Source organism: Gouania willdenowi, chromosome 3, assembly GCF_900634775.1.
Source record: "Gouania willdenowi chromosome 3, fGouWil2.1, whole genome shotgun sequence".
Classification (NCBI taxonomy): Eukaryota; Metazoa; Chordata; class Actinopteri; order Blenniiformes; family Gobiesocidae; genus Gouania; species Gouania willdenowi.
This window is the reverse complement of record NC_041046.1, coordinates 26,297,297-26,320,693: the sequence shown is the minus strand read 5'-3', so window position 1 is coordinate 26,320,693 and position 23,397 is coordinate 26,297,297. Positions and strand designations below refer to the sequence as shown.

The 23,397-nt window shown below is 37.1% G+C and overlaps 1 protein-coding gene across 3 annotated transcripts; it reads left to right on the top strand.

Moving 5' to 3' along the window:
- The first annotated feature begins 1,117 nt into the window (after positions 1 to 1,117).
- On the top strand, positions 1,118 to 23,331 carry golm2 (golgi membrane protein 2). 3 transcript variants are annotated; one of them, XM_028437766.1, is made up of 10 exons: positions 1,118 to 1,975; positions 10,600 to 10,654; positions 10,786 to 10,888; positions 12,884 to 12,974; positions 13,134 to 13,260; positions 14,233 to 14,316; positions 15,546 to 15,824; positions 16,777 to 16,914; positions 20,631 to 20,717; positions 22,339 to 23,331. In XM_028437766.1, the coding sequence occupies exons 1-10, from the start codon at positions 1,649 to 1,651 to the stop codon at positions 22,413 to 22,415; spliced, it is 1,368 nt and encodes a 455-aa protein (XP_028293567.1). In that variant the 5' UTR covers positions 1,118 to 1,648; the 3' UTR covers positions 22,416 to 23,331. The 3 variants fall into 3 exon arrangements, with proteins under 3 accessions (XP_028293567.1, XP_028293558.1, XP_028293576.1); XM_028437757.1 differs by having other exon boundaries at positions 20,631 to 20,798; XM_028437775.1 differs by lacking the exon at positions 20,631 to 20,717 and having other exon boundaries at positions 1,119 to 1,975.
- The last annotated feature ends 66 nt before the right edge of the window (positions 23,332 to 23,397 follow it).

Here is a 23,397-nt window from a genome sequence, read left to right as displayed (position 1 = left end):
CCTACCTTTACAGTGATGATGTCATCAGTCCTACCTTTACAGTGATGATGTCATCAGTCCTACCTCTACCGCAATGATGTCATCAGTCCTACCTTTACAGTGATGATGTCATCAGTCCTACCTCTACAGTGATGATGTCATCAGTCCTACCTCTACAGTGATGATGTCATCAGTCCTACCTCTACAGTGATGACGTCCCAACTTCAAACACAACCTCATTTGGCCATCTATGAAAAAGCTACTTCCCCTCCCACTTTTCTATGGCATTACATACTTTTTACGGGCACTGCACTGCTACATATAATTTCAACCCACGTTTCCTGTCATGATGCCGTTGACTTGCTTATATTTTGAGAAAACAATCCTTATCATTAACCTATTTGTTTAAATGAAATAGATCAATTTAAAATGTTGACGCAGCTATTTCTGCAATCATATTGGAAGTTGTGCACATCGCTCACTGTCACGATGAATAAAGCGGCTAAATTAAATCAGGTTGCAAACTTTTTTTTTTTTTTTTTCATGCTAGACGTGTTTAACAAGGGAATTTTTCAGGTATTTTTTTTTTATTGAGCACAAGTGCAGACTTGTGGCACTTGAATGTCATATACAAAGATTAAAAGAGCAATAGCTAGGATAGCATATTAAAGTCAAAACCACAAGTTAAATCTCGACACAGAATAACAAAACAGAGACCAAAAAAAAAAATACATAAATGAAGAAAAATATAAAATCAAATAAATAATACATACATAAGGTCTTTTAAAGGGGATAATTACATGAGAATACACATTTAAGACTTAAAGGAGGCTGTGGTTTTTCTGTCAGTGTAAATTCTTCAATCATGTTTAACAAGTTTTTTTTAATTATTAGTTATTTATTATTATTATTATTATTATTATTATTATTATTATATATTTAGCATTTTTAGGAATTTAAAATATTTTAAAAACGAGTTGTGAAAGGAGATAAAATTAGGTTTGATTTTTTTAGTATTTTGCTTTGTGTATTTAAAAAAAAGTATAATAGGGTCGAGAACTGTGAATATTTTGTTACACATAAAGAAGGATATCGTCTTTTATTTTGCAAACGCCAAAGCAACCGGAAGTAGGTCAACAATAGTAGGGTGCCCAGCTGATTCATAGCACCGGACGTTTGTAGCGGCTAACACCAAACGTCAGTTCAGGATTTGAGATCATCTTGACGGCGCTTCTTACGGCTAAAGATACGCTGTTAGCGCCCTTAGATAAAAAAAAAAAAAGGGGACGTGAGAAGCTTCGGCGGCTAACGGCTAAAAGGCAGTGCACAGCTGTCCTGGTGCTTTGTTGTCTCTCTGCGTCGTGGCTGCTTGCGTGTATCTGTCCTCGTCTGTGTGCTGCTCACAGCTGAGCCGTGGGCCACGTCCCTGGTGGCGTATTTTCAACCCTTCAACTTTGGTCGGCTTGCTCAGAGGATGCCGAGTGTGCGGAAGGAGGGACGGAGGGGGACGATCCGTGGAAATGTGAAAAGCCATTAACGTCTACGACCGTGTGAGTGCGTAGGTCTGTGGGGATGATCTAAACGGCATGTCACGTAGACGGATGTGATTTTACACAGTCAGCTCAGTTTGGTTGAGGTAACGCGTCTTTTATTTTTTTGGGAGGAGGAAATGATCGGGTTTGGTGCAAACCGACGGGCAGGCCGTCTCCCGTCCTTCATTCTCATCTTTCTAACGGTGGTCATCGCCATTCTGGCGTTCAATTACTGGACGGTGTCCAGCAAGCACGGCCGCCTGCTGGACGAGCTGGCCGAGGCGCAGTCGCAGGCGAAGCGGACGGACGCAGCTCGGAGCCGGCTGGAGAAGCGCAACTCAGAGCTGATAATGCAGGTGGACACTCACAGGAAGCAGATCAGCCAGAATACCGGGGACTACAACGTCCTGCAGGGAGAGCTCAGAACCAAGGAAGCAGAGCTTAAAGAGTGCACAGATGAAAAGGTACACATCTATCTGTCTATGTCTATGGACACTACATTTCACTGATTTCCTCTCCTGAAAATCCATTAGACATTAGTTTGTCTACAAGGGTTACCAATTATTTTACAACATGTAACAGCAAATGTTAACTTAGTTTTATTGTTTAATATACTGTTACAACACTAATCATGCTAAGAAATATTTAATTTTTTACTGCCTTTAACGTTGCATTAGACCAGTGGTTCTCAAACTTATTTGGCTCCAGTTCCTCATTTCTCTGCTTTCTGACTGCAACATTTTGCTTAGAAAACTAGTTAGAAATAACTATATAGAGCATAATGATGGAATGAACGAGTGATTAAACACATTTTAAAGAATGTCATTTTGTAAATAAGGGGAATTAAACCGTATATTTTTAACTGTATTTTAGTTGAACTAGATTTATTGGAAATACAAATTTTGTGTAGTTTTACTTAAAAAAAAAAATATAATTTAAACAATTACATTTACAAAAATCAGTTAACATTTTTTAGAAATTTCAGGTGACTTCACAGTTGAAAAACACTGATTTAGTGGCTCCTGAATAGATTAGATATAGTTTTTTTTTTTTTTTTTTTTTTTAAATTCTTTAGTCATTTGTTAATTCTCTCTCTCTCTCTCTCTCTCTCTCTCCCTCTCTCTAAGTACCCCCTGTAGACAGTGCCATTGTGTACCCCCATTTGAGAAACACTGTATTAGACTATTTACAAAAATACATAGATTAATCATGAACCACAAAAAAAAGGATAGTCTAATCCTAGTGTCACATGGAATAACCATTATGAACATTACTATTGTCATTATTTTGTATTGCTGTTATGGTTTTGTGTGTTTTTGTTGTCGTTTTGAGTTTTTTTTTTTTTTTTTTTTTTTTTTTTTTTTACTGTCATTTAGTACATTCTTCTTTCATTTTCTGTTTTGTGAGTTTTTGGTGTCATTTTGTGTATTTTTGTTTTGTGTTTCTACTGTTATTTTGTACTTTTCCTTTTTTTTCTGTCATTTTGTGTAGTTTTGTTGTTTGTGGGATTTTTGTATCACTTAGTATATTTTTCTCTCATTTTGTGTGATTTTGTTATTGGTCTGTTATTTTTGTAGTCATCTTTGTTGACTTTCAGGAACCGCACAAAATTATACCAAGGTCCACACGTGGCCCCCGGACCACCAGTTGATCATGTCTGACATTGACTATAGGCTTTTTTTGTTTTTGTTTTAATGAAAAAGCCACTTGTGTGAAAGTACAGTTGTCTGGAGGTTTAGTTTTTTTTTTTTTTTTTGTTCATAAATCAAACTTCGATGTCAGCTCTGTCATGGATGGATGTTAGTGGAGTATTTTACAGCCAACACAGGTATATATTAATCTGCTTTTTGTTGTGGTCTAAATCTGGAAACTGATTTCATTTTTTTGGGTTTAAAAATGCTGAATTTTAATCCAGGAATGGTTGGAGTTCATGATTGAATTAGGTTTTAAACCTCAAATGATTATTAATCTGATTGTAATTTTTCTATTTAAAATGATTATTGAAAATATCACTGTCTTAATGTTTTTAGTCGGGCACGATTCAAGCCACCTGTATAAAAGTGCACGTGAAATGAAATTGAAACGCTCACACTAGAGCGGATGTGTCAATGACATCTCTCTGTGCAAATAACCAAACCTTCTTTTACATCCCTGTATAAAGTAACGCATTCCCGGTAGTATCCGCTTTCTGTCAACTGTTACAAACAATAATTATGATAAAATAAAATAATAAAGCCATTGATTTAAAAAATAATAGTTTGAATGCTATGGACTGGGTTGCAGTCGTGTGTGGATAAATAAGCACATCTATATTTAGTAAATCATCAAACTTTTCATTTTAAACAACGTCCATCAGGTAAATGAGAACGCCCTCTCAGTAAAGGTTAAAAGACAGATGGTGCATACATTTATTAGAAGCCACTAAAAGTTATGTATCCTGCTAGGGCTGCACGATTATTTTGATCAATATAGTAATAACGATTAAAATCACAATTATTTATCATGTTAGGGAAAAATAATCTGTATATTAGGGATGTCCCGATGTAACTTTTTCCATTTCGGATATGATATCGATATTGCAGCCTTGCGTGTCGGCTGATATTGATATTAAGCCGATATAAATTTTATTTATTTTTGTATTTAATAAAAAACTAATAACTACTTATTTTGTAGCGTGGACTGTTAGAAAAGGCTTGATCAAGTGATGTCACTCAAACAGAACAATAGTCAGCAACAGTAGGGATGAGAAAAACTGACCTATTTATTATTAACCAATTGGTTACATACATTCTAGTCTTCAACATAATATCTACAGTATTCAACAATTTGATAAAATTAATTGGAAAAAAAAAAAAATAAATATATATATATATATCGTTAAATCCAGAAATTTGAATCCAATATTCGTTTTCAGGCTAATATTGGATCGGGACACCTCTACTGTTTATATTACACTACTTTTAAATGAACAATGTGTACAATTTACAATGCAAAATAAAGTTTTAAATAATTATACAAAAAATAATAATTTAAGAAAATGAACCCAATAATTGAAAATGTACCAAAGGCTAATGAAATAAATACATTATTACATATTTGAAATGTAAATATTGCAGACAATCAGATCTATATAATCGTTGCAACCAAAATTGTGACCACGATTAAAATTTGATTAATTGTGCAGCCCTATGTCCAGCTGCACTTTAAAATAACAACAAAAAACAACACTTGTCTCCTTATATAGATTGTATTTTTTGTTGTATGTAAATGTTGTAGCAATAGGGAAATCTAGGTGTTGTAGAGAGGGACAAAGTTGTCTGTGTTCTTTCAAACCTAGCTTGCGTTTATAGCTTTCTCTGTAATCATCACCCCCATCATTATGTTTAAACTTGTTCATTATACCGACGAACAAGCTCGACAAGGGCATGTACTATGGCATTAAACTTCTCATCACCATTCTGAATGATAAACCTTTAGGATTGATTTCGAGAAACTTTTAAATAACTACTCAACCTGTGCATCAACTTTTCCATGTATTTGTTTTTTGCTTTCCATTACTGTGTATACTCAAGGTTAAACCGGCTTTCACATGGTGTTTTGTTTTAGGGTGGGTGCTGGGCTATCCTGCAAAAGTGCAAACAGTGATAAGGATGTGGTAGAAAAATGGGTTTATTGTGCTAACAAAAAAAAAAAAATAAAAAATTCAATTTCACAGCTTGATCAAAGTCTAACAACGTTGTAGTCGGAGTTGTTGTATTATAGTTGTTATAAAACTCTACTTCCTGCTTTAGTGCTCGGAAGAGGCAGCTGTAAGATCGGTGCAATCAGTCACTAATCTGTCTAAATGAACAAAGGGTAATGATTGAGTATTACATATATATCAAAACAACTTTCCCAATACCGGCAGTTCTCTGTTAAACTTTTTAACAAAGTGTTTTTAATGGCATGCAATAGGGCTGGGCAATGAGGACCAAAATTCATATCTCAATATATGATATGAATCTCGATAATTTTAATTCAAATAAAGTTTTACCAGAAAGATAATTCTGGGTTAAATTTGCTAGTGCAAAATGCCACACAGGCTAAAATAACATCACAATGCTTTAAAAATAGTAATTAAAAAAAAAAAAAATACTTGTGCGTGAATCACAAACATGGGCAACTAGCAGCAGCCCCCCAAAAGTAAATACACAAAAAAACAAAATAACAGAAAAATACAGAAAAGAACACAAATACTTAATAGGACAACAAAATACACACAAGGAGAAAAAAATGCACAATGGGACAGAAGATATGCGTAAAAGAACAACAAAATACACAAAAGGACACAAAAATAGGAAATAATGCACAATGGGACAGAAGAAATACATACAAGAACAAAAAAATAAAATAAAAGGACAACGAATGACACAAAGGGAGAAAAAAGAACAACATACATACCAAAAAATACACAAAATGACTCAGAAAAACATCCAAAACTCCTGGAAAAATACACAAAAGAACAATAATACATAGGACAACAAAATACACAAAAGGAGTAACAAAAAATAAACAATGGGACTGGGACATTATGGGACATATCGTCCTGCCCTAGCAGGCAGGACGATAGGTTGCTACATCGCAAATATGTATCATGTAACTGGAAAGTAATCACAACTAACCCCCAAAATAACAGAATCAACACACATTTCTAGGTCAAGTGTGGCCAGAATATTTTACAGTATCAGAAGTTATCATTAACCTACGATGTTTCAGACTCTACAATCCCTGGCATTGGTGGTCTCATCCCCAACAACAGAACAACTTCATCCACCGATCTTCTGTAGCTCTGATCAGATGTTTAAACACTGAACAGGTGAATCTGATTAAAGCTGAGAATTTTTCCACGGAGCGCAACAGTGCTACATGAGAAACAACCGGAGATTTACAGACACAGTAAAGTTAAGCGGGCACTGGTCGGCTCTGATTTAGGAGTCAGTGATGATCTACGTAGTTTTTTTTGCCAGTTTAGACGAGGGCTGAACGATTTTGGAAAATAATTTGATTGCGATTTATAATGCGGGCCTCTTGTCATGTATTTTTCAATGAACACAAGCAATAAATCAATCTGTTTCATAATAAACAATTTCAGATTTATTTAAACTTTGAATGAATATAAAATATACATTTTAAAGCACAAATTACAACAATGAAGCAAAGAAATCTGTGGTTTTACCTCTTCAACATATCTAACTTCACGTTTCATGAAACATGTAAACATGTGGACTGCACTTCTTAAACACTCTGAACTTAACAGGACAATACAAGACAGGACAAGGTAAAAAAAAAAAAAATGCAGCTTTTGCGATTAGAAAATCGCGTTTTATGATATCGCGATATCGCAAATGCAATTAGCCCTAGTTTAGTGGTGTTAGTGGTTTAGGCTGTGTTTGGACGAGAGTGGAGTGGGCGGTGCACCGAATGAGCGCTCTCCAGAAACATTTCCCCATTAAAAAAAAACGTCCTTTGCCTCACGGTGATGGCGTTTCATCCACATTCTGTCCATTTCCTCATTCAACAGTAGATTCTGTTTTCATTGGTCGATTCCGTGATTCTGTCAACGTGGATTTTATAGGGCCCGAGTGTTGTAGTTGTTAGCGCACTGACTGAGACTCACTGCAGCACATACAAGCTTGTGTCCTCTAACCATTTCTGATTGGCCAGCAGCCCTGGAAGGCGGTTTTCGGCATTTCTGATTGGTGACCATGTATATCACTCAAATGATGTTCTGATTAGGGTTGGGTACCAATATGGCACCGGTTCCGACGTAAACGGTAGTAACCTGACCGAACACGAACAAACATTTTGGTGCCACGCCACCTCCTGGTAGTGATCGTGACATCAGTGCCACTGCTCATCATATTCAGCACACCTGTTGCTCATAACTGATAGCGAGAGGATACAAGACGACATGGAGTTTACTTAAAAGCTGAACAATGCACTGTGTTTGATAACCTACGTGACCCGGAGCCAAGCATGTCAACAGCAGCAGCAGCTGGTGTTGACCCCTCCCCCCCCCCGGACAAACTGAAGTGAGTCCCACTCCCAGCGCTGCCAGTGTGGCGGACATCATCACAGGTTAATTGTTAGCATTAATGTGTATATAGCATAAAATATGTTTCATGTATTTCGAAGAAACAAAATGTGCACATCTTAAAAAAAAAAAAAAAAAAACACCATTGGGAGCAGCCATGTTCGGCTGGGTGTGACGTAAAGTGGTTGACTCCTGTGCAGTGTTTACATTAGGCTCCTATCTGATTTATTGGGTTTTTCTCTTTATTTATACTTAATTTACATTCAGGTCACGTGATTACTGGTGATTTATTTTCTTTTTATGAAAAGTGACATCACAACCAATACTGCTGTGGTCACAAAAATCATTAAATGGAGACTGTTGGCAGTTAAAAGGATTACACTCACATTCTCAGATAAGGGTGTAAGAAAAAACTATATATATATTGCAATATTTCACTGCGAGATTATCGTATCGATCCAAAAAAATGTCCAAATCGATTTTATTTAAATCATGTTTTTTAACGAAAAAAACCATTTAATTGCACTAACATAGGCATAGCACGTAAACGCAGGGTCACGAGGTGTCGGTGAACCACATAGTTGTTAAACTACCACACTCCTCAATGCATTTTAGCTTCAGATTTGATTGAACTTTATTTTAATAAAACATACTGGGCACGTGTGGTTACTTTTTTAAAGGAATTAACTGGGACAAATCTCTAAATGAGAAACCTAAAATAACTGATGAAACTGATGCTCTAAGAATATTAAACTGCTTTCATCGAGCATAAAGAACAGATTGGCCTTTTAAAAATGATCATTTATCTAAGATTACAAGAGGACAATGTACCAAAATAAAAAAGGGGTTTTTTTATCCAGAGGCCATTTCATCTTGTATTTCTCAAATGATGATCTCATAGTGGCCTTCTTTTAGTTTGAAGCCCATTCAGTTTCTTTCCTTTTGTATCTTGTTTTGACTTCACACTGTTATTCATCTACAGGGAGTCTTTGTTTTGGCTGCTAAATAGTTTTTCACCAACAGAAATTCAGTGTCTTTGAAGGGAATACGTTTGATGTTTTGACTGCCATTATCTATGTAGAGTGTGAAGATTCTTGGTTTCAGGGTTTGTAAATGAGATAAGACGTCAGTAGCTAGCGGTGCTTTCATTTGTCTTTTATTTCATCCTTTGTCGACAGCCCAACCTTTTCTCCACAAAGATGTTGCCTGGATTGAATGTCTTTCACCTCATGCTTTTTATTTCTTACACATACTTTTCAATAATTAATAACAGCAGACACCTGCTGTGGAGGTCGGAGATGGACATCGTTATCAACATTCATGTCAGCATTTGGCAAAATAGCCAGTCTGAGCAGTGACACAGGAGACGACAGAGGATTTTTGTAGTAATTTTGTTTAGTGTGGTTTTGTTTTACTTTAGTCTATTTTTTGTGTTTTTGGAATCATTGTGTGTTTTTTTTTTTTTTCCTTCATTGTCCCTGTATGTATCAGTGTTAATTTTGTCAACTAAATATTTTCATTGACTACATTTTTTAAGTGACAAAAAACCCAACATGTTAACGAAAGCTTTATAAAAAAATCTATTTCATATTTTCATTTCAATAAAAACAAAACTACAATTTTGTCACACGGGACAAAATCCAATGATCATTTAGGGGTGTGTATTGCCTTGCATCCGGTGATACGATTCGTATCTCGATGCATAGATACGATACGATATATCCCGACATTAAAGTATAAGGCGATTATTGTGATTTTTTTTTAATATATATGACTTAAGAAACAACTAATTTGTAAATGTGTACACCTTCATGAGAACATTATGTATGAAATATATTTTATTGGCATATTTTTACACTCAAAACATTGGCTTTAACATGCCATGTGCCAACACTTAAAATAAAAAATAACATACCATCTGCCTGTGGCTTTTAAACTGACTTTGGCTTTAGTGCAACATGACTTCAGTGCAACTTATCTGAGGCGTATGTCTAGAACAACAAATAAAAGCAGAAAGTTAGAACTTTCTTTTTAGATTTTATTGAAAAAAAAACACCAGCTGATCAACATGCCCAGGTTTCAGAGCACTTCTTTGAGCAGTTACAATGCCTCCTGCATTGCATAAAAAGTTACAAAAATGTATTTACCTGACTTCATATATTTATTTAATGCTGGCTAACTTCATTTAGACTTTTAACCTTTAACCCAATACTAAAAAACTTTCAGCACAATCCCAGGCATTATGAGAATCTGTTTCTTTCTATTTAGCAAAATTGCTATGTTGGAATTACATTCTAACCTGGCTTTAGTGGTTTTTGCTGATATTGTTTTTTCAGTTTAATTATTGTTGCTGTTTACCGCAGTGTACAATACGACAACAAGGAGTCACGGACAGATGTCAGTTATACTGTACATTCTTTTAAATTAAATACAAATTTTAGTGCTTGACTGCAAAATAAATTTCTTAGTCTTAATTTTCTTGAAACAATATGAATAACCTACGTAATTTCTTGTCTGCTGTTGCGATATTTGATATCAATCTGATTTCTTTCCATATTTCAAACTTTGTTTTAAATGAACAGCTTAAAGCCTTTTTCAGAACTAGACCATTTAAAAAAAGATACAAAGATTTAAACATTTTGAGTGTAATCAATCTTTTTTATTGCATATGAATAAAATGATCACTATAGTTTAGTAGGAAAAAATCTACGCTATTTCATTTCACCACACTAACTCTATTAAGCCCCAAAATAGGTGTACAGTAGGTCAGATTTAAAGCATACCTGTAGTGGAAACGTTTGTACCGTAAAATGGGTTTTTAATGTATTTCACATAAGTTTAAGAGCTTGCAATTAAAAAAAAAAAAATTAGCAAGACGACAGGTTCAACCAGCTTTTCCGCTGTTGAATAATAAGCATAAACCGACCCCACGGCCTTGGTAAACTGTTTTTTTTTGGGCGAGCAAGCATCTTATTAAAAATCCGTCTTTAATTATCTATTGTGTTTGTTTGACAGCTAAAAGTGCAGGATGAAGTCACAGGCCTGATGACAGAAATACAGAAGCTGAAAGGTAAGTGCCTCATTGATGCTTGGCCAGCAGGGGGCGCCCTGGAATATGCCGAACATACAGTACATTCTGGTGTTTCTGCGTAGACATGAAACATATCAGTTAACAAATGAATGCTAATGTTCTGCCAACAGAGCAGCTAAAGGAGCTGAAGCAGGAGTTCATGAAGCAGGAGGAGCAGATGAGAGAAGTCAAGAAAAATAGCACTACCTTAGAGAGAAAACTGGAGTACGAGGGGTATGTAATCATCAGAACACTTTTCTACTCCAGAGGGGTATTCCATAAAGCGGGTTATGTTCAAACTCTGAGTATGTTTGGGCTCAAATGAGGGAAACTCTGAGTATCCCATTCCAATACGTGAGGTATGTTCTTTTCTGAGTATGTTACCATGGCAACATTGTCTGTGAACTGAACCTGGTCGCTGGCAGGTTTTATCGAAGAAACCCTGGGTTTCTACCTGGCTCCACCCACCTGAACATCGTTTCTTAACACTTTAATGAACCTTAACACTTTTCTCTGAAACACATTAGTAACATCACACACCACTGACGTGCTCACATCATTACTAATGTGTTGCTTTACGTTTTTTTTTGTGCAAACGGTAGTTTTCTTTATAACATTGTGGATACAGATCATTAAGTGAAAGACACTGAGGTTGATCTGCATTAAAACATCCACTGACGTCTGTGGTAAAGTTCACTGAATACAAACCTGTGGATAATATAAAGGAGGAGATGATAATTTAAATGTTTAAATCGTTTTATATTGTTATACAGTTAAATCTGTAGATCACGCATCTTTGAAGATATGATGGCGCAGTGAATTATGACGTTGTGATTAGAAGTGATGGGTTCGAGTCCCGCTTCAGTGTTTCTTTGACATTTTTTAGGACGTATAGATGACTCTGGCAACAATATTACATTAAAAATCAATATAAATGATGCAATGTCAAGCGGCGTTTACTGTCTTTATATCCAGTGTAACAGGAGGACTCTCTATGTAGCCATCCTATGCTGCTGACACGTCTCCTAAGACACATTTTATTTATATTATTCACCGCTCGTCATGTCACTGAAGCAATAAAGTGAAGTGACCAAAAAGTGTGACTAATTACAGGTGATTTAAGCCACTATAATCACTGAAGACTGAACGCACCTTTAGAACAGGCTCATATTCCTCAAACACCGGCTTATTTCACCCATTACGGTGAATAAATCACTATTTTCCAGGTGGTTGCCATGGCAGTTTGAGTCATCTTTGATCCATTGATGATGGCTTTTTATCGCGCGCGTGCAGGTAAGTAACCCAAGGTTTACATACTCAGGGTTGATTAACCCACTTCATACCAGCTTTAATGGAATCCGATACCCAGAGTTTCCCATGTTGACCCAGGGTTTATGGATAGACCCAGAGTTTAACCCTCCTTTATGGAATACACCTCTGGTGATGACTTTTATATGGGTACTTAAAAGCCCTTTGAAGAGATTATCATGTCCAACACATCCCATGTAAACAATTTCTGATACTAATTACTTAAAATGACAACATGTCACTATTTTAGGGCAACTAAACATTAGTAGGAATGACCGAATATTGCCAAAAAAGTGACGAGGTGTCCGACGCACATTTCTTAGTGCCCGTTTAACTTTGCTGTGCCTGTAAAGCTCCGCCCGTTTTTTGTGCAGCACAACGGTGCTTCAGCTTTAATCATCTTCACCTACTCATTGTTCAAACTGTTATGCCTGCTAACTAACAATAACTCAGTCCGTGTTGTTAACTTAATCCTTAAACCTGATCAGATTCAGTAAATCATTGATTCCTGAGAGGAACTCAGTCGACTCTCATACAACTTTATATGTCAAAATAACCCCTGTATTTTACTTTATTTTTGACATACATCAAGTTTTTTTTTTTGTTTATTAGTATTTATTTTGTTTCCTCACAAGAGTTAAAAATATATATATTTTTAAAAATAACTATGAATACTTCTTAAAAAAAACAGATCAGGGCCCCAAGGTTGTCTCTTGTACCCCCTGTAGTGCCATCGCGTACCCCTAGGGGTACACGTAGCCCCATTTGAGAAACACTGCTTTACACAATAACTTCAAGCTTTTTATTCTCTTGAATATACATCAGTTTTTGTTTGTTTGTATGCACAGAAGAATCTTCATTCTTAACACATCTGGAAAGTAAAAGTTTCTATCTATTGGTAAAACTCAATATATTGCTCAGTTTGCAGTGTGGACGTCAGATTGCACAGCTCAAGGACGAGTATGAAGAAACCAAAAAGACTCTGGAAGAAGAAGCATTAAAGCTTAAAAAGGTGATTATTTTTAACGGAGTAGATTCCTTTTTTTTGGATCACTGCTATTTGTTATGTTATATAATAGATATATATGTCTACAAATGTGCACTCGTGACTTTTTTTTTTCCTGGTTGTTTCTTCCTCATTGTGATTGTCTTACCGTTGGCTTCTCTTCAGAGTATCATTGATGGCCAGCAGAGCGTAATCTCTGTCAGACATGCAGAGGGAGCAGCTGCCGGAGAGTTGATCGGAGAGCGCCACACGGTGGCCACTCACCATCTTGACAGACAGGCAGATCTTAAAGGTACAATGAGTGACAGCCAGACCACAAACCACCTACGCTACTATAAACCTACTCATGGTCAACATCCTAAGACAACTCAGGTTTTACTGTCAGAAAAATGCAAAACAAGCAACATGTTGTGTATCAGGTGCTATGTATGAGCTTCAGGGTTGGGGTCATTTGTAATTGTAATTGCGTGATTGATAATTAATTACAATTATAGCGCATTTATAATTGTAATTATAAAAAAACTTGCTGTAGTAATCATAATTAAATTATAATTGAGTTTAGATAATTGACTTTGTAATTGTAATTGCTGTGACAATTCTATAAAAATGGTCAATTATGATTTAATGCTAAACTGGAGAACAATGTTCCCCAGTTTCTATGTACAGTTCTACACACATGTAGTTAACAATTATTATAATGTGGTTATTATCAAGCTTGCCCACATTTTATTAATAAAAAATATATAAATTGAGGGGTATACTGACACAAAAAATGCTCAGATGCCCACACCAACGATATTATAAACTATATTTTTTTAATTGAAAAGGAAGCTTAACAATGTAACCAATAAAAATGAAAGAAATTAGATGACGGATATTTGTTATTAGTGTATTTTACAGCTGATTTAGGACCTGTTATCATAAGAGATGCTAACAGAAAGCTAAAACAAGATGAAGGTTAACTTTTATTAGGTTATTTATTTCAGGCTCAGTAATATAGATCAACTGTAATTAAACTGTAGTAATTGAAAATTAAATTGTAATTTACTTTCTGAGGGGTTAGTTGAATTGTAATTGAACATGGGTAATTGAAAACGTGATTGTAACTAAATATTTTAATTGACCCCAACACTGATGGGCTTTATAAGTTCCTGGTTATTTGTTAGCTGTAATTGCAATGTTTGATAAACATTTATACTAAATAATCGTGCATGTGGATTTACTAAAAGAACTAAAAAATCCTCCTGTGTGTCTCCTGTTACAGAAGAGATGGGTAAACCTGGCAGTGATGCAGGCATGCCTGGTATCGAGGACAGCGAAGTGGGAAAAATTGAGGATGTGCAGTTTTGTAAGTATTAAACTTGAAGTATTTAAAGCATCCAACAGGTAACTATTGTAGAGTAGCCTTGTTTTAGTTAGAAGTATAGTTTTGGGTGTAAGGAGGTTGTAATTTGATATTAGTTCACAGTCGTGTTTTTCAGTGTATGGCATTTCCTTTGCACTAACTGTAGAGAATGAACCAGTAACATAATTCTTTGGTGAGGAGAGAATGGTATATCAAACTTTTAGAAATTCCTGTAAAATACGCATTCATTGCAACATGGCTGGAAAATGTGAAATATCAACAATAGCTGGATGTGCTGGATGTAAACTGTCTGTTGTAATCTTATAATTAAACGAGGTAGCACTTAGTTACATTCAATAGCTGACGCATCATTATAACATATTCCAAAATGGGTGTCAAAGGCAATTGTACCATTGTACGATGCTATAATGGATAAGTGATGGACACAACACATTTTTGTGCTCTAATGGTTTTGAGTAGATCTTAGCGGTTCAGAACCAAGTCATGGAAATTTGGTAAAATATTTTGGGAAAGTGTGGAAACCCTGGATTTTACAAGCCGATTATGAAATGGAAGACAAGGAAAATGACCCAATGAAACACACGCTTTAACAAGTCTTCAGCTAAATATGCTAACAGGGATTGGCCTCATGTCTGTTGAGACATAACAGCCTGAACCTTCTTCAATGCTGGGTTTACAGTGGGGCTACGGGTCTATAACAGCAGCCTGATGACAGGATGGAGGAATATGGAGCAGTGAACTGTGATGAACTTGGGTTTGTATGGAGCCAAATATATTCCCATTCAGTAACATTCGCCACACTCGTGGCATGCGTACCGTATTGTGACCATCCGCACTGTACTACATCTGGGACGGAGCATCACAAAGCGACTATTCACAACTGACTGGTGGCATTTTTCATACTGCGTTGTACATGGCATTGAAATGTGAGGCACTCAGTCACAAATGTATATTCCTGGCCAGGGCTAACTTTAGGTCTTTCGGTGCCCAAGGCAAGAGTGGACCCCCCCCATCTGGGGGTGCAATTTTTGTGCCCCTCCAGTAGATGGCGCCCTAGCTGGCCGCTTGGGTTGCCTAGCGGCAAGGCCAGCCCTGTTCCTGGTGTTGGTAAATTGTCGGGGCTCAGTGTAACCCCAGCATTGGTCTGTCTCTCTCTGAGTAGATGATACGTCTAACAAGTGTTTTTCTGCTTCGGCACCATTTAACTGCAGCTCTGAAGAAGACAGCCATCATGCAAGAGATGGACAAAATCTCAGAAGTGGTTGTAGGAGCCGGTGCAGGACCTGGTCCTGGGGCAGCAGATGGTCTTGGAGTCCAGAACCTTTCGTTGGACCAGCCGAAGCTTCAGCAGGAAAGGCTGGATGAGGGAGCAGCAGTGATGGCGGTGCCTGGGCTGATTAAGGTGGTAGACAAACCAATAGTGTTTGAAGAAGTCAACAAGGTGGGCGTCAAGACAGACGAGCAGGGAGAACAGCAAAGACAGCTTCAAGGTACACGACACACACACAACCCTTTATTAATCTCTTTTATTAAAGGTTATTTTCAATTATCTTTTCGAAGGGTGTGGGGTTTATTTAGTTGTAAAATTATCAATAATTATTTCATGGGCAGAGGTGCATATATTTTGTTAGTTTTTTAGCTTGATGCTCACTTTTTTTAAAGTGCATGTTTTCAAACAGAAAAGAATTGAGGTACTGTATGTGTGGAAACTTTTTACTTTAAAAATGAAAAAGAACAGCGCAACTAAACGTCTGTTCTTCAAAACCTCATAAAATGAAAACTTTCAAATGAAATGACTGGAAACTAGATGTACAAATCTGAAAACCAATTGAAATGACAACATTTTGTTATCAAGCAGAATGTCATTTCAAAAACAGAAGAAGATCTCGGCTCAGATTTCTTTATCGATGAAGCTCTTTGTCAAAGTTTTTAGATTTTTTTTCATTCCATTTCACAAGCAACAAAACAACAACAAAAGAACTAAACAAGCAGGACACTTCAGACGGTTTGTATCTTAAAGTACATGCTGCAAACAGTTAGACGTATTGCTGAAAAAAGAAAAAGACCAAAATTCTTGACAATAGAACAAAGGAAATACAGGAGTGAAAGTCAACCTGTACAAAAAGGATGTTACGTGGGCAAAACTATATATATATATATATATATATATATATATATATTAAAAAGACATAAGTAATATAAGAATATAACAGTAATGATTTCTATACATCAGTACACATTCCAGTTCATATACAGTATTTCCCAATAACAAGTTTAGGATTATAGAGGAATCATTCTTCGAGGTAATGTGAAAAGGGGACCAGGTTTTCTTAAATGATGGGGTATTTGGTATAGCCAAAGTTTAAAAAGTGTATTATCTATTATCTAACAACTTATGATACTGATATAAAGTGAATATTTAAGAACTTTTGTTGCCTTCAGGTCCTGATAAGGTTATCAAGGACAGCGGGCTCTTGAAGAGAATCCCTCTGCCCCCCAACCCTGCCCAGGTGCCCAACCCCATCCAGTCTCTGCACAACAACGACAAAGTTGCAGCAGAGCCAGTTCACCATCGCCAAAGTGAGTTTCTCCACCATTAAGGTCACAACCACATTTGGACATGGAGGGAGTGACTTAAATAATGAAAAAAGAAAACTCCGATCCCATCTACCGTATTACTGGTTCTTGCACATCCCAGTGTGCGTTATATAACTAACTACCTTAAACCTTTTTGTGTTCATGGCAGCGCTAGACATTTTTTATTTTTTTTTTACATCATCTCAACTTTTGTTTTCACAAAGGAATTATAACAACACAACTCTGCCTTTGCTGCTACACAGATGTTAACGCAGAGACTAAAGATGCAATATGTTGTGGTGCCAGCACTGCTTTAACGCCATCCGCCCCCTGCCCTCTCACCCCTTGCATCAAGATAACACTTTTTCTTCAGCTAATAAATGATCCGTAGGCGTGGACATGCGTAGGAGCATTGTCAGGGAGTAGAGAGGGTGCCGAGCTGTAGGGGAGAGGAGATAAATGATGCACACCTGGCTCCCAGATGATTCTCTCTGCTGTCTGGCTGCAGCTCTGCTGCTTTTTCTCTCTCTGTTATTCCTCTGCTCATTCCTTCCTTATCAGCTGCACACTCACCCAGGCTGCTACCAATATGTTTAATGTTTTTAGATGTTTATTTTTTTGGGGAGGATTTTTTTTCTTCTTTTCTTTCCATTACTTCATAGTTGTTTTATGGTTGTACTGTATCTTTTAAAGAAGACTCAGATGTCTGCTCTGCTGATCTATTAGGATCAAAAAAGCAATTTACATTTTTCTGTGTTTATCTACACAGGGACATAAACTGCCACCAATATTTCCTTTTGATGGATGCCAGCTGTAGAAATGCAACTCGAGTTGTATTTCTATCATTTCGAATAGTTTTTTCCTCATTTTGACCGATAAAGAACACTTAAACATGCTACACATTTGTTGAACTTTGTTTATAGAAATAATGCTGAAAAAATCTTTTAAAAATTATATTTTTGTAATTTTATTCTCTTGAGCCAAAACTGTTTAAAACAAACCAGACCCTAATACTGGGTTTCTTCTCCTTCGGTTTACAGTTCCTGCACTAGTTTGCCAGCAAGTATTATTATGGTGGTAGAAAGTGAAATATACTAAGAGGCATAAAAAACATTGAAATATTTCTATAGTTTTATAACTATTTAACCGTATCAATAAAATAAGATATGCAATTCTCGAATGGACATTTCAGACAAGGTCAGTGGCAAGCATAAAAAAAAGTCACACCTGTCGGTAGTGTGTGTGTCCGTCATTTGCTTCCAGAAGTGTCTGAACCCACGGTGGCATTGACGTGACCAGACGTTTAATTTGGCCAGTTTAACCCTGGAATGTTGATGGCGGTCAGACAGATGTGCGTGATCCTGGCTCTGTGTGGACGAACGTTATTGTACATGAAGATCACATGACGATGTTGGCTGATGCTTGTGGCAGTCGTGGCATCTTTTTATATAGCCAGGGGTTTCCACGTGAGAACAAGCAAACATGTTTTAATCTTACCCTTAAATATGTGGATTAATCCAGTAGTGGCTAAGGTAGCGGACTTGTGGTCGTGCCATGTGCACACGCTAACATGGAAGTTCAGTTTCTCTCAAGAGAAATTGGCAACTATTCCACACTGGAATATTTAATTTTTTTTCAAATTTTCATTTAAATAAAGATGTTGCACATTTGTGTTTCTTGCGTTTTTAATGCCTCTAAGTATATTGCCCTTCATTCCATGTTTGCTGGATTATAATCAAAAACCACAAAGTAGAACGTTTTTATCTACAAGCTAAAAAAAACCAAACCGTATACAATATCACCTACCTCTGATTAGATCTGTAACTGGGCGTCAAAATTTGAATCCCGTATGGCACGAGCCCAACAGAATATGGCCTAAACCTAAATTATACAGATTTTTTTTTTTTTATACCCGAACCAGTTACAGCCCAACATTATTAAAATCTCAAGGACGAGTTGTTTGTTTTTTTTTATCCTTTAGTCATGTGCCAGCGTTTGATTCACCTCCTCAGCATCCATTAATGCATCTTTCTCTTGCTCATCGAAACGCATCACCTGACTGCTCATTTACTGCACGGAGCCCGAGCCTGTGTAAAATGATACAAATTAAGACTGAAATTGAGACTGAATCTTAAGACTTTGCCCAGCCCTACAGGTCCCGTCCGGTTCAGGGAAAGATGTTCAGCTCTACCTTTGATTACTTAAGAAGTTTGAAATTTTGCAACCAATCCAATGTGGAATAGATGACACTGTTGCATAAACCTATCGGTTGTGTCCAGACTTGCACGTTGCACACTTTTTGTTGTGGGTCGCCTAAGGTTATTCATCACTGATTGAGTTTATGCGTCTCCCACAGTTCCAGTTAAAGGACTGGATACCATGACACAAAGGACTTTAGCATACTGTGACAGGGAACAGTTGAGGGAAGGTCCCCCAATCCACTGTGAGGTCCATAAAGATCTGCTGACATTGTGTAGAGCAGACATGGGCAACGGGCTGTCCAGGAGCCACATGCGGCACTCATTCAAATGTTTTGCGGCCCCAAAGTCATTGAAAAAAACAAAATGGCTGCAGAAAAATACACAAAACCACAAAAGTAAACAACAAAAACGCACACAGCCTTTGTTCTCATAGGCAGGATTTGTGAAAAAATAAACATTCATTTTAATGCTAATGGATGACGAAGCGTTCAAAAACAAAAAGAATGAGCCCACGCACATATATCTACCCATTGCCTTGAACAAGCTGTGTGCTGCATGTTGTACTGCAATTCGTGGTCTGAATTTCCCACGTCCTGCAGACATGACGTCAAATGACATTGAATGCGTGTGGAGACCGGAAGAAGACAGCGCGGTGAATCAAACTACTGTTGGTTTCCGCGGAGGCATGTGCGGAGGTCTAGCAGTAAACAGTCATGTGATTGGCAAGTAAATTAATGACCGTGACACAGCATCAGCTGCACTGCTATGAAGAGTTCTCACGTCGGCTTGACTGATGGCTGCAGTTACCCTAGTGGCCGTCGTGTCACTATGGAGTCTTATTTCTCGATCCTGCAATATGCTCCTTTAATGTTCAGATTGGTCATTATTCTAACTCAATGTTAAAAATGTGGCCCACGGATCAGACAGTTACATTTTTTGTTCCTCCCACTGTCATATTACTTGCCCATCTGAGTAACCTTACTGGCTGAAAGATTCCTGAAGACCTTTGAGACGTATTAGAACAAAGACTGCGGGTTGGGTCTTTTTGGTCGTCAGTAGTGCCTGATCTCGCAAATCCTAAGAACATGCGATAAACTCCCAGTTCTTACAGAAACCATTCCTAAAGTGGAGTGAAGCTCCATATTTAACCTGTATAATTTAAAGTTCATATATAGACATGGAAAGCAGACATCTTATTACATTAAGCTACCGAGTGTGTACCAATAAACACTTTCTATATTTTTTTTTTCACACTTTTGACAATAACTTCTTTGCAAGTAAATGTATTCAGTTCCATCTGGAGTTATACTCAAAATCTATGGTATTTCTCACTTTTGTGCTCACCCTATATTAAAACCTGTCATTTTGTTTCTTCTTGCCATTTTTTCTTAAATTTCATCCGTCTCATGCACTCTGCCATTCCTTAATGCATTGGTTACGCACTTTCCTTCCCCGTTCCCTGTACAACCACCTCCGTTCCCCTCCCTTCCTGATGAGGCCCTTCTCTGCCTCCTGCAGGCCGATACTTTGATGAGAACGAGTCCCCAGTAGATCCGCATCATGGCTCTAAGCTGGCGGACTATAATGGGGATGATGGGAACGTAGGTGAGTACGAGGCCGACAAGCAGGCCGAACTGGCCTACAATGAGGAAGAGGATGGTGATGGTGGGGAGGAAGACGTTCAAGGTGAGCAAGGCCAGGGGACTCGACTGCCTGTCCTCGTGTGTATCCACCATTCCTCCATCCATCCTTGTCCTCCCGCTGTTCCTTCCCATGCGTCCCAAGTAGCTCACAGCACCCTGAGTTTGGTCCTTCAGCCCATTAAAAAAATAGAAGTACAAAAGCTCCGACTATGATCACATCCAGGTCACACTATCTTTATTAAAATTCAGAAGGGAACCTGCTTTACGATTTATTTTTTGCACACTTAACAGTTTTACTTTTTCACACTGTTTTGTCCATGTAAAAGGCAAAAAGGACACAGGAACTTGCGGTTCTGTGAGAGTAATCCAGTTGCCATCCAGTGTTTTCTGTCCTCCCCGTGTTTGTTTTCAGCCAAGCCACCTGTCTGTGCCAACCAAACATCTGACCCACATCTAGCCGACTAGATCTATATTTATAGCTCACTCTGTTCCTGAATGTGTCCGTTCTCTTTGAAATCTTCAAATGCATGAGTGTCAATTGTCTTTGTCACTGCCGTTATTTTTTTGACTGCCCTTCAGGATTCTACCCCATTTGTCCGTTCCATTGGTCATTCCATTTGTTGGTATGAAATATTAGACTGAAGAACAAAATACAGACAAGATTATGTTTTTTATTCACTGAAAGGTCAAGATGTCCGATTGTGTATGCATGTGTTGTTCAGTCTCCAAAATATTCACCAAAGTAAATAGTAGGTGGGAGAAGGAATACACAAATCAAATTAAAGAGAAATAGTTTACAATCAAGTGTAAAAAAGGAAGTAATTAACATCTTCTTGAAAAGCTTTTGTTTGAAATGATCTAATTTGTGCTTTTCATTGCTGACATGGAACAACCAACGAGAAAAATCACATTACCAGTATAATGACCAGCAGCTCTATATCATGAAACATTTGACATAGTTCAATACTTTAAGAAAAGTAATCTGAATTTGCTAATTTGATAACTTTGTCTTGACATTACCAAGAAGCCACATATGGTAACTTTACCTATATTGATTTATATTTCTTATGGAGAGTAAAGAATCATAGACATATTTCTAATACCTTTGGGTTGAATTCATATATTTTTAAAAATAAGAATGGAATTTTATATTGAATGTCTCAGAAGTGAGGTGATATAACAAAGGAATACCCAGAACAAAAATGGTGTGAAGCCAATCACTGTCCTCCATATCTGGCAAAGAAACACAAGAAATCAGAGTAAGAATAGTCTCCAGGACTCCACATCCCACAATGCAATGTGTGGATCTTTTCCAACAGTGTAAATACAAACTTTGGAGCAGCAATTTTAGGCTTTTACATCTTTTTTAAAAAAATTTTTAAGTAATTATCTTTGGTTTATTGACCCATGAGGTTTATCCTTTCATCATCTTTAAAGAAGAAGAACTTTGTCTCTGTCGGCTTGAAACATGATACAGTAAAATAACTTCAGGGAAACCAATTGTTGGTGATGGAGTTATTGGACAAACTCATAACTTCTTGGTTAAATTCTAATTTATTTATTTTTTGTTTTCTTCGTTGCAGATGATGAAGATCGGGAGCTGCAGGGAGATCGTGGAGTAGATTACGGGAAAAGACACCAAGGCAATGATGTTCTTTGAGGGGAAAGTCAAACTGCTGTAACTCAAATCAAACCTTCAGACCCTCCTCTGCAGTAGAACAAACTACCGTAGTTTCAACATTGATGCACTTGTAGAGTGTTTTGCCAACATCTTGGAGTACTTGGCAAAAAAAGACGATGCAACGTTGGTAATTCTTCAGACTTATATAACGCGATGTAAAGAAAGTTGCAGGAGAGGCTGTCGTTTTTCTGACTTTGATAAGTTTGGAGAGAGGACACGTGATGCTGGACATTGACTGTTTAGTTACCTGACAACCACCTCAGTCCACAGCAAAAGGGGTCCAAGTGTCACGTCAACTCACATTGGAAGTTCAAGGTCAAACTGTTTACATGATTTTCTTTTTTCTCCCCCTTCTCTTTTCACTTCTCTCTCCAACATCACTTTGGGACTCTTGAATGAAAACGTTTTTTTTTTTTTTTTTAATTCACAAAGGGTGAAAATATATTACAGTGTGAAGAATTGTGGCCTATTTAACCCTTTTTTTCCTTGTTTACTTTAACCTTTTCAATCAACAGACACTCCAAAGCACTCTTCATTGGGATTTATAGATGACAAAGCCAGTGCATGCATGCAAAGCTTTTTAATAATCTAATTTCAATGAGGAAACAAAAAAATGCTTAAGCAATACATAGAATAATGTTAGTGTCCTCCAGAGTGTGCGGAGATGACCTAAGTGCACACAAAACAGAATACTGTACACATGCTTCCATTAATGAGGTCTCTGTTTGTACATACTGTAGTTTAACTGTTACCATTTGTACTGAGGAAATGACCAATGCCTCACCTTCAGAGAAATCTGTCAACCTGAAAGTAGTTTTACAGCAGGAAAACTGATAGCTCATGAAAAGGGACACTGAATGTAATTTAACTTTAATAAAGGTGATAATTCAAAGTATCTTGTCTTTTTTTTTTTTTTGTCTCGCAACTGATTTTGGGTTTTTGTTGAAAATGACAATGTGTT

Coding starts and splice junctions, on each gene's coding strand:
- golm2 (XM_028437757.1), top strand. CDS start 1,649: ATGATCGGGTTTGGTGCAAACCGACGGGCAGGCCGTCTCCCGTCCTTC. Junction 15,825..16,776: donor ACAGCAAAGACAGCTTCAAG/GTACACGACACA, acceptor TGTTGCCTTCAG/GTCCTGATAAGGTTATCAAG. Junction 20,799..22,338: donor TGGGGAGGAAGACGTTCAAG/GTGAGCAAGGCC, acceptor TCTTCGTTGCAG/ATGATGAAGATCGGGAGCTG.